Source organism: Buceros rhinoceros, unplaced genomic scaffold, assembly GCF_000710305.1.
Source record: "Buceros rhinoceros silvestris isolate BGI_N320 unplaced genomic scaffold, ASM71030v1 scaffold5299, whole genome shotgun sequence".
Classification (NCBI taxonomy): domain Eukaryota; kingdom Metazoa; phylum Chordata; class Aves; order Bucerotiformes; family Bucerotidae; genus Buceros; species Buceros rhinoceros.
This window is the reverse complement of record NW_010430838.1, coordinates 23,830-34,998: the sequence shown is the minus strand read 5'-3', so window position 1 is coordinate 34,998 and position 11,169 is coordinate 23,830. Positions and strand designations below refer to the sequence as shown.

The 11,169-nt window shown below is 42.3% G+C and overlaps 1 protein-coding gene across 1 annotated transcript in view; it reads right to left on the bottom strand.

Annotated features, from left to right (window-relative positions):
- The window catches only part of ATP13A4 (ATPase type 13A4), a 41,485-nt gene that overhangs the window by 10,107 nt on the left and 20,209 nt on the right, over positions 1 to 11,169 (bottom strand). The window contains exons 12-21 of the mRNA XM_010143163.1: positions 8,842 to 9,030; positions 8,479 to 8,540; positions 7,604 to 7,754; positions 6,317 to 6,403; positions 5,487 to 5,640; positions 4,801 to 4,912; positions 2,979 to 3,103; positions 1,840 to 2,003; positions 666 to 788; positions 4 to 29 (exon numbers count right to left, since the gene is read on the bottom strand). Of these exons, the coding sequence (XP_010141465.1) occupies positions 4 to 29; positions 666 to 788; positions 1,840 to 2,003; positions 2,979 to 3,103; positions 4,801 to 4,912; positions 5,487 to 5,640; positions 6,317 to 6,403; positions 7,604 to 7,754; positions 8,479 to 8,540; positions 8,842 to 9,030 (1,193 nt within the window). The remainder of the gene's footprint in view (positions 1 to 3; positions 30 to 665; positions 789 to 1,839; positions 2,004 to 2,978; positions 3,104 to 4,800; positions 4,913 to 5,486; positions 5,641 to 6,316; positions 6,404 to 7,603; positions 7,755 to 8,478; positions 8,541 to 8,841; positions 9,031 to 11,169) is intronic.

Genomic DNA, 11,169 nt, shown 5'->3' with positions numbered 1-11,169 from the left:
CTAGCAAACACTGTTCCAGGCAGCAGGAGCTGTAAGGAGAAAAAAAGAAAATGAAGTGATTTTTAAAGCACTTAAAGTAAGAGTCACAGTGATTTCAGTGATAATCTGGAATAGAAACCACCAAAAATTCACATTTCCAAACAGCTGATGTTAGACTCCAAAGCAGAAAAGGCTGATGATCAAAGATAAAAGGTATCTTAATTAATATTTTGAAAAAATAACAATCACAATATGAGCAAAATGCCTGGTGTGTCATTTGAGTTATCTGATGAATGAAGATTACCAGGCAGGGATTTACTAGAAAAGAATTCATGAGACTATCCTTTCATAAAACAGACAAGTCATGCTGAATTGCATGCTCTGTAACACCATGTTTGTTCCTGTTCTCCAAAACATGTCAGAATCGGTGTTGTCCAAGAGCCAGGCGTATGGGCACGAGTGTTTTAAGTCATGAGGCATGTCTCCTCCTCTCGTGCAGAAAAAATCCAGGGATTTTCAGATTCTTCTCCATATGTTAATATCAGAGATTCATCCAACCCATAAGTATTTCGGGTTAGAATGTTCCCGAAAGATGTCCTGGTACAGATCTCTTCAGCTAATTACATCAGGACAATCGGAATCTACTGAATGGCAAGCCTACTCCAGTTAAATAATCCAGCTCTTACCTTTGGAAGTAAGTGCCTGAAATGCTGTGCTACAATTTGGTAAGATTTTCCACTCATGGCGAAATTATACTGGCCTGATCCCAATGCCAGCCCGATTCTTCGTTCAGTCTGGCTGTCATCCTCCTATAAAACAAGACAAGAATGAGTCAGCCTGTCAAAAGCTACTTAGTGCATTTACACAAGCACTACTACAGACAAAGACCAGGCCATACCAGGGCAGGGCTCTTGTGAAGACTCTGGGAGACCCGAGTTCAAGGCCCACTGCCTTTGCCTAGATTTGTAAAGCGATTTAGGCTTATAGTGCCATTAATTTCAGTGTGAACTGGGTGCTTCACATATTTTAAAAGCTAGCCCTCAGCATTGCCACATTTGATAGAATTTATGCAACTGTGCCAACGTGGTGGGCTACATTGTGAGTGAGAGGGGCTAGAGAGAGCATTTGGGCACCATAGCTAAGCATACCTTTTTGCAGTGAAATACAGTGAAGATACTGCTCAGGCTGGGCTTTGGTAGAAAGGAGCCTCTCAAGAGCCCCTGCAGAGATTCCCTACCAGCTACCTGACACTAATACTTCTCAGAGAAGGCTCAGCACCCTTAGACATACTCTTCATGGTGAGTAACTGGTCTTTGTCTCAGTTTCTTTGTGGAGATGCCTGATGAAATATAATTTCCTAGCCTAGCTAGCCTATGTTTCACTGTGTATATGCAATTTCTCAAGTTAATCTGTGTTTAATTCTGCAGACATGGGAAACTGCTAACTCTCTACCGGCTTGAACAGGGCTGGTTCACTCAGTGCAGTTCTGCAGATTTTAATTCTACCTCTACTATCAGATTACCCTGCAGGGAAAGGAAACATGTTTTAAACTGGCATCAGCTAAGCATACAGGCTAGAGACAAATCTTTCCTGGGTTTCTGCAAAGCTGCTCTCAAATCTAGCTAGGCAGTTAGCAAAAACGTGTTCACAAGATAATAAACTAGGAAGGAAGCTCTAGGGGAGCACATTTTTACAAAGATCCCTTCTTTTTAAACACTTCCGTAGCACATAACATTCTGACATGCAGACGACGATGAGTGAATGGTCTCTGATACATTAGCATAATCCCACTGCATTATTTAAAGCACTCCAGTTTAATTTGTTTTCCTGCTGCACAACACCTGCTGCTTGTATGCTCACCAGGCTTCCACAATCTTCAGTTTTGTTTTCTTCTAGTAGTTTCCATGTTATAGATGCCGAAAAAGAACCAGGTATTTTGTTTGCTTCCACAAGAATCACTCTGTTTGTTGGAGAAATCATTCCAGCACTTTTGGCAACGGTTACAGCTGTCTGGATGTTGTCACCTAGAAAAATCAAGGGGAGTGTTATCTAAAACTTTCTGCAATGAGGAATTGTTCATGGAGGAAACATTAGCCTTTTCCTGAATTTTGAGTTTTCTCATATATCCGCAAGATTCAGTAAGATTTCAGTGTCTGGGTCTAAGAAATTTTTTTGTAAAGGTCAAAACTTTTATTGAGGTCTGTCTCAATAATTAAACGTATTTTCATTTGGAAATTAAATATTTTCATTTTCATCTGGAGGCTAAATATTTTCATCTTCAGCTTGAAGAAATCCAGATGAGAAACATGCTCCTAAATTATGTGTTTTAGAGAAAAAAAAAAAAGGATTCACAGCTAAGTTGCTGATAGTATCACTGATGCTCATCAATTGGCCTTAGACAGCTTTGGTGTAGGATGTGTGCTGAAAGGGGTGAAGCCCAACAAGACAAGATCTGTATGACTCCTGGAAAAAATGTCTTTGGACCATGGGAAAACTGAGAGTTATCCTATCCAATTCCAAACCAGCCCTTCAATAAAACAATGTGATAAATAGGGACTGGTAGGCATGAGTTACCAGATGTCATAAGGTTTAGTGATTTATTCTGGCATTCATGCTCCAACTCTGCTCATTTATAACAACAGGGTTTCATAAGGCCCTATAAAGATGCGATCTTGTATGACATGTTTCTGTGCATGTCATCTGATCACCTTACCAGGGAGAACAAATGGACTCACTGTAAAGCATTAGAACAGGAAGGCTCTGATCTGTGGTGAAAGCAGGACAGATTGAGTCAGGTATCTGACACAGCCGTGTGAAGTTGTCAAGGACATAAGCCTGCACGGTTCAGCTCATGTTATTATGACAACACATATGCTTCTTGGACTATGACTCTTTGAAAGCTACAAACGCCTGTGCCTGACTACCAGTGGTGCTGTCAAAGCAGCAGGCTCTTCACTCAGTGAACTCCCTGTCTGGGCCAGTGGCCACATAAACAATACCTGTGACCATAACACTCCTGATGCGGGCAGCACTGAGCTCTTCCAGGACAGGCTTGGTCTCCCTCTTTAATCGATTCTCCATTATCAGCAGACCCAGGAATGACAGATCAGATTCCACCTCCTCCCTAACAATGAAGACCAGAAAGACAGATGTAATCCTTCTTTTTGACTTTGGCCTCTTTTTGCATTGAATTTGGTAATAGCCAGTTATAACTACTAACCACCCCACCCAACTCAAAAGAATTAAAATAACTAGTTATTTTTCAGCAGTCCCAGGCTGTCTGGTTTTAGTGGTGCTATTTCAACACTACCAGGGATTTTTTCCCACTGGCACCAAATGGTGGTGGTTGTGTATGGAGTATCTTCACTTGATTTTTCATCCTTCTGTTCTCCTCTTCTCTTGTTCTGAAGAATGAGTTCAGTACACAGCCAGTGTCCAGCTCCTGTAAGCTTCATTACCAAATTGAAAAAGAGCCAATTTAAACCTACCTGCTCCACATACCAACATAAAGCCAGATGGATAAGTTCGACCATTTTCCATTCATGTACCATCCCTAGCCAGCATGAAAAAGAACCCTGAATTTCCTGCAGGATTCCCAAACTTTGGTGGTCTGATTTGGGAAGTTCATGCACACTAGTCCTTCTCATTTGAGGACTGTACATCAAAGAAACACACCTTAATAAATGCATCTGCCACTTAGTAGGACCTGAGCAAACAACATGTGGGAACTCCAATTCTGTTCTCTCCATCTCTTTACACCTGTGCTATTGCTTCTTTTACAGTTGAACACATGCAGTTGAGAACAGAATTTGGCAAACAATCCCATGCCTGAATCATTAACTAGAGGTCTCCCAGGGAGACAGGTTGACTCTGAAGAGTCTAAAAAAAGAAAAAAGAGAAGCTTTCAAACACTTATTATAGCCACCATAGTAAGGAGGAGGTGATGCCAAACATTGGCAGTCAGAGAAGGTGGGTCAGGTGGTACCTGAATAGTCAGTGCTTTCACAGCAGATCTGGTGTTTGACATCGAGTATTCTTTTTTCTTCTGGCAGTATATACATCACACATGCTATAACTGCACACACAACTGCAAAATCTGGGCCATGCCATACACATATGCTCATTGGGCTGGATAGGTCTGTTATGACACTTGTCACCAGAATTAAATAAACCACTTGCATTTTGCCTCAATGTCATTGGCCCTTCCAGCAAAGCAGAAAGCCCTGTGAAAGAGCAAGTGAGCTCCATCTGGACTAGGACCCGCAGCTAATAAACAGAGACGGCAGCAGATGCTAAGTAACTGCAAATGCTTCTGGCTTCTCAGGCAAAAGCTAGAAGGATTTGGGTAAAAGCACATGGATTCTTGTGTAGGTGTTCTTGTGTGAGGCTTGTGGAAACTAATGCCGTGAGCAAAGCAGAAGAGTTTGCTGGCTTCTCTAGAATCTAAAGAGAGCTAAAGCTAGAAAGCTGAAGGATTGGACCAAGACAGCAGCAGAAGATAGTCTGCTACCTTTGACCGGGCTGTGTACTAGACTGGGGTGTACTAGACTTCAGAGTGTACTAGAATTATACTTCCTATGTTAATCAAAGTTAAGAAATGTGTAAGAATTCTGGGCCTGTGCTATAAGCATGGAGTAGTGAAGTGCCCTCTACCCACCTGAGGACAGACTGACACCCAGATTTAAATCAGATTCCGTCTGGCCTGAGTCTAACAAAATTCTTTACTACAGCCCAGCTTCTAGCAGGGGTGTTGTGGTAAAGGTGCTATATGAGGCACCACCGTGGCTTAATGTGTCTGACAAGAAGCAGTCTATGGCTTACCTTGTTAGATCGGTAGGTCGCTTCCCTGCCTGTAGAGGTTTAAATGCCAGTCCGACGACTCTAAAGCCCTGAGCTGTGTAGAGCAGAAGTTTGCTTTCAAAGTTCGATGGGACTATGCAGAAAAGGAAAAGACAGTTCATCAGGGCATTTGACTGCTTTCTAATAAAAGGAAGCTTTGGAACTGGGAAGGTTCCTCTCCCAGAGGGCAGGTACACCTAGCATCTACCAATAGGCCAAGGACATCAAGGAAAGCTGCTGAATTTTGCTCAATAAGAAAATCATTGCCTCTTTTTTGTCACTTTGCACTTAGGATCCTGAACTATTACCTTCTTGCAGTGTGTCATGAAGGAGCTGTGCTATTCTAGCTGCCCTCTCAAGGCAAACTTTTTCTCAAGAAAACTTTTTTTTTCTGTGTATACTGGACTGGTAGATAACTTCTGCAAATATCTGTTCTGGCAGAGACTGTACACCTTGTACAGATCTGGTACTTGTTTTTATCTCCTCGCAGTTCTTTGCTGAGAAGGGCTGTATAAGAGCTTAGCCTTAGACTTGGAGCACAACAGAAACACTGTAAGTTTTCAGGCTGAAGTACAGTCTTAGATCCAGAAATTTCATTTCCACTTCATTGCACCACCAAAAGACACTTATATATGTGTTTCTAGGAAGCATTTATAAATGTTAGTTACCTGTTTCTGCTCTACATAGCATTGCTACCATTTCTGGAGCCCCTTTTGTGAAGACCTGTTGCTCCCCACCGATTTCCTGAGCAATGACAGACATTCTTTGCAAGGCTGAAGAAAATGGAAACTGATGTAAAATGGCAACTCCTTCCACTGGGACCTAGGAGAAAAGCAAGTAGATTAGATACTACAGCAAGGATTTTAAACTCAGGCCAAAGGATTTTAGGTCTTTTCCTTTGGGACGTGGTAAGAAGCTAAGCATATATAATGGGCTGATTTGTCACAGTGGGACAGAAAGGACTGGTATATAAATATGAGGTGAAATTTGTACAGAAATATTTTACCTTAAGCAATAGGAAAACGTCACTGACAGTTTTAGCAGACTATTAGATAATTTACTGAAAGGAATTCACTAGTCCTGCTCCTTTAACAAGACCCTGATAAGACTCTGATAGATCTTACACCAGTCTTGCAAAGGGAGAGTGGGTGTCTGAAAGCACCCTCCTTGGTATATGTCCCCAGTAATGGTCTGACACCCGCTACCAGACTTCACTGCAGTCCCAAGTGCTTTTAGAGATCTTCACCACTTAGCTGAGTCTTGTCTTGAGCTACCAGGACAGGCAAATTCCTGAGCTGCCTTTTGTGTGAGCAGCAAGGCTTCTCCAGACATCTCTTTTTAATCAAAGAGAGCAAGGCAATCCCTCTTCAGGCAGTACAAGAAAAATGGTGTAACGTGTCTTGGACTAGGACAACCAAGCATTTCTCTACTGCGAGGTAACTCTTAAACTGACGGTTTAACTTGATTATGAATGTGGTGAATATTGCGAATAGCTTACACTGCTGGCTTTAGGCCCAGGTCTAACAATTGTGGCATGTGTGGATCCTTGACCTTCAGTCTGGTGTCCACTGGAATCATCTAACACCTGTGTGTTGAAAGACAAAAATCCTTCCGATCACTGCACCAGCAGAGCTGAAAGAAATCTCAAGGAATCATTCAGAACTTTCCCTTCCCTCAAAACAAGGTCTCTTATTCATTCCTGGCGAGGGGGTCTGTCTGATTTCAGACTAAAAAGCTCCAGTAATGGAAAACCCCCTACTTCCAATCAAATCCAGAGCTTCACTAAGACACTGCTGTACTCTTGCACAGCACATAGATTATGTCCTCTCTCTGACAACAAATCCTTTATTCATTACAACCCATATTTAGATATAACATAGACCCAATGGAAAATAATAAATAGTTTGTATTAACATAGAAAGCACCATCCTCAGCTCTTGAGGTACACCACAGATCAGCTGGATTTATTAATCATCACAATATGACTGTGAGGAACAAAAATATTTTATGGTCTCAGAGGGCAAATGATTATTCCTATTTCATAGGAATGATTTATTAGGATTATTCCTGTTTAATTTATAACTTTGATGGGTGTCTGCCTAAGGCTGAGATGGCAAGGTGATCCCCCTGGGGAAAACCACCCTCTAACTCCTGTCATTACTGGATAGTTTATTCCTTGAAAGTTGGCTGTTTTATGTATTTTGCAGATATAAACCAGACAGGTGTTAGGTACGGATGTTGTCACCCACTTAACTCGCTAAACCTGCCCTGAATCTCTTATCTTGCACCAGCAATGTCCTGTAGGTATACCTTCCACCAGGTAAGTATGGGCTGTTTTCCTCCTACCCATCTCAGATTTGCAGCCTTTTAGTTTTTATAAATGCCAATTTCCCACCTCCCCACTGCTGCTCAACTGTTCCGAGACTAAATAGCAACACTGATGGCTGTTTGCCAGCAAGGGGACAGAGACTGAAAGCCGAGTGCTTTCACAGGGGCATGGCATTTCAAATAGAGTCTCAGCCGATAACCCAGAGGGGTTTGCATGATATCCACCACTTCCAATCAAATGACCTAAGTACCAAAAGTACCCCTAGGTGAAAGCTCTAGGCAGAAATATGGAACATTTCTCCAAAAGCTAAGCATGTAGTATCTCTTCTAGGTTTTAGCTGTTTTATTTCTGTGTGGGAAGAGGCTGTTTGGGTGGGAGGGCTTGGGACATTTCTCCTTTTTTGAGAACACCAAAACTCCCTACCATTATTTGCATAACCACAAGACACAGCTTTACCCAGTTAGTGGCCTCAAACATTTTAACATCCAGTGGGTCTCCTTGGATCTTGCCCTCCCAAACTATTAGTGAATGACAAACCACCATTGCTCTGAACACTGGGCCCCAAGGGAGGCTGTGGTCCGCAGGGAATATGTGAACATTCTGGAAGCTAACACAAAAGAGACCATAAAAATTAGCATCAGAGAACACCAAACAACATACAACTAACAGAAAAAAATAAAATCCTAAGTCAGTGGACTGTTAAGGTCCTATCCTGTGGTCAGACCACAAGAATGTTTCTGGGGTCCTGTCCTTCCCCATGAGCTATTTCTTGTGCCCCTGTTAAAGGCTGGGATACACATGTTCAGAACAGGTGTATTTTGCAGAGTTAAGGAGTTCATTGGGATGTACAGAGGAACAGATTCTTGTAAAATATTTCCCTCGAGGCTTGTGCAAACACTCTGGAGCTGTGAGGATATGTAAGTTTGAGCATCTTTGGGTACGCACATTTATAAAGATGTCAATGGGCAAAAACATGGGCAGTGAAGTGGCAATCTTGTGTGTGACAGTGACTTCCTGACATAAAGGGTTGGGACATTGCTGCAGCTTTGAGATCTAATCTAGCATGTCTACTGCAGACTACCCTGCCTGGGCCTGCTGTTCCAAATGCTGACAACAGTGGCTGCATCTCAGGTGGAGCAGGACCCCTGGGATGAGACAAACAACTCATTTTCCAGAGGCTACAGAAAAAATATTTGAAATCTAAACATGGGGAAAACTTCAAACTGCTGTTTGACATTAATTGTCCTTCAGATTTGAACATACATCTATTGAAAGAATCCAGTCACTATCCCGCCAAAGTTAAATGCCATTGGTGTGTCAAAGAGCCTTACCAGTTTCTTTCGGAGGGCAGCAGGCCCCAGAGATCCAGGCCATCTTCTGTTAAGGTGCCAGTCTAAGTTAAAATGTACATTTAAATTAACTTCCCATATGAGAGTTCTGAGAAAAATAAAAAGCAAGACTTATTTTAAGAAGTTACTGTCCAGAAAATGCCAGCACAGTGCAGAGCAGAAGTGCTAGCAGCCAGTTCCTAGATTCCAAGAAAAACGATTCACAACAGTGTGTCTGTTCAGACAACACAAACTAAAGTATGGTCAGTGTGTTTCTAAAATACAGTGGAAATGCTTGATCAAAAACCATACTCTACCACCCCTGGTACGGCTTCCATTTAAGAGTAGCCACCACATAGCAGTTACTTTGTCAAAGCAGATGAGGTTTAGCTGTCCACACATGTTGATTCTCTGTGGGCTGATGCAGAAGATGCCCTTTTTCTTCAGCCTTCGCTGGGTATAAATGATCCCTGTTGTCAAGGCAGCTGGCAGAGCTGGGGGGACAGCAATAGTAATAACATCCAAAGCCTTCTTCACCACTTCTCCTGCCTCCTCCTGAACATAAAAACAAAGGCAGTTATCAGCAAGAGGGTGTCAAGGATTGTCCGAGTGTAGTCCTTTTCATCCCTCCTCCCCGCCACTGCAGGTGCTTCAGGCTGTGCTGTTTTCTGCCCATGGTCCATCATGTATTCATCTCCCTAAGAAATTAATTGCTTTGATATAACCAAAAGCTACAATGCTACACCACTGCTAAAGAGAAGCCTCGAGGCCTGCCTTCATTTTCCATGCCAACACACCTGACAGGTAGAACTCACAGTCTCCTCCAAAGCACCCGAGTTCAAACATGCCAGCTAGGTTATTGCACCCTCAGTCAAGCCCGGTTTCCCATGATACAGCACATAAGAATCTGCCATTTACGTGGGCATTCATCCAACTGCCTACAGGCACAGCTCTGGACTCCACGTTAGGGTGACAAGTGAGACATATGGGATGGTGCTAAGAAGGAAAGCAGAATGCATGGGCTAATGATTTCTTCTGACCTTATGTTCTAGGAGTTGTGAAAGGAAATTGCTGCAGGAAGACACATGGAAGTAAAAGTTACATGTCTAAAAGCATTCTCTAATTTGGGAGCTTAGAGGTTGGTGTAAAACTGATTGCCAGCACGCTGAATGTCAGCACTGTTATTCTTGGCAGTTGATACTACTGCTAAAGAATCAAATGTGTTTCAAAATGGGGTCCCAGAACCGAGACACTGCAAACTAAAGCCAATTTGTAGTTCAGAAGGATCAGCAAAACATCATAGACTTCTATTATTACTGCTTCTGAGCTTGGGACTTTGTCCATAAATCATGTTGCATTTGATGTGCTGAATTTTTATCATGTTCTCATTCTTCTTTCATTGATATTGTTTCAGACCACAGAAGGCACCAATTTGATAATATTTTCTATCTATTTTATGTTAGAATGAAGCACTTACCACCTTTAGATAAACACACTCCCAGAAGAGAAAGCATTTAGTGTGTCGCATCACTGAATCTTACACCAGTCTGACAAGACAGTTTCAACTGCTGTGATAACATCAGCGTGTATTTTACATATTACAAGGGGGAAGTTAAATAAAAAAAAGGAAAAGCTGCAAAGCGGATACCAGGTTCTGTGCTTAAACACACTTTCTCTGATATCCCAGGGGGAATTAAATTGAACTAACTGATTGTAGATTATTTCAATGGAGAAAAATTATCCAAAAGGTGAATTGCAACTCAGGACTTGAGCTTTACATGGGCAGATAATTATCAAGACATGAAATGATTTCTTGAAAGTTTTTGAAGAAGTTCTAAAGTGATTAGGCTTTAAAAACAGAACTGATGTTTACAGTGTACAACTATTTCTTACATTGACCTTGATGTATGAGAATGAGTTTTTAAAACTGTTTTAAACTAGTTTTAAACTGTTTTTAAAATGGTTTCAGAGATTGAGACCAATATGGCAGGGATCTGGGTGCACTAAAAGGCCTTAATTACCCTCACTAGCCTCATCACCATCCACACCCTGTGCTCATGGACTCAGGGGCTCTGCTTAAGGTTAGGCCTGGGCCTTCAGTCCCTGTCTGAGCTACATTGTAGGCGTACCTGCCTCTAGCACTGTCTCATGGTGGGCACCTTCAGACCTGTGCCACAGCCGTGTCTCTCGTCCTCACCTCCTTGTGCTTCTGACTGATCTCCCAGACTCTTACCACTTTGCTTTGCCCGGGACAATTGATGGGCCATTACCACCACCCAGCTCTCTCCACCATGTTCAGATACTGCATGGGTGGGCCATAGTCGCTGAGGGCACTACCTGTGCTCAGGTCACCCTCAGCTCTTGCCTTGCCTTCCCCTAGGGAATAGCTGACCCTTTCTGCTTCCTGACACAGTAAAACTTAGTTTTACATTGAGAAACCTGATTAAAATTATAATACAGAATTAATTGATCCTTGATGTATATGGCACATTAGAGAAGAGCTAACACAGTCTTCACAGGGGGAGTTAACACCCCATAAACCTCCTGGAAAAAAATCAAGGTGACTCAACTGACACAGGATAGTTGGCTTTGCAAAAGTTACTTCTCAAAGGTTTTCAAGGATATTAAGCTGAGTAATAACTAAGTCAAGGTTATCTCCCTTCCATCCCCACACTCCCTGCCACCACCCCCACC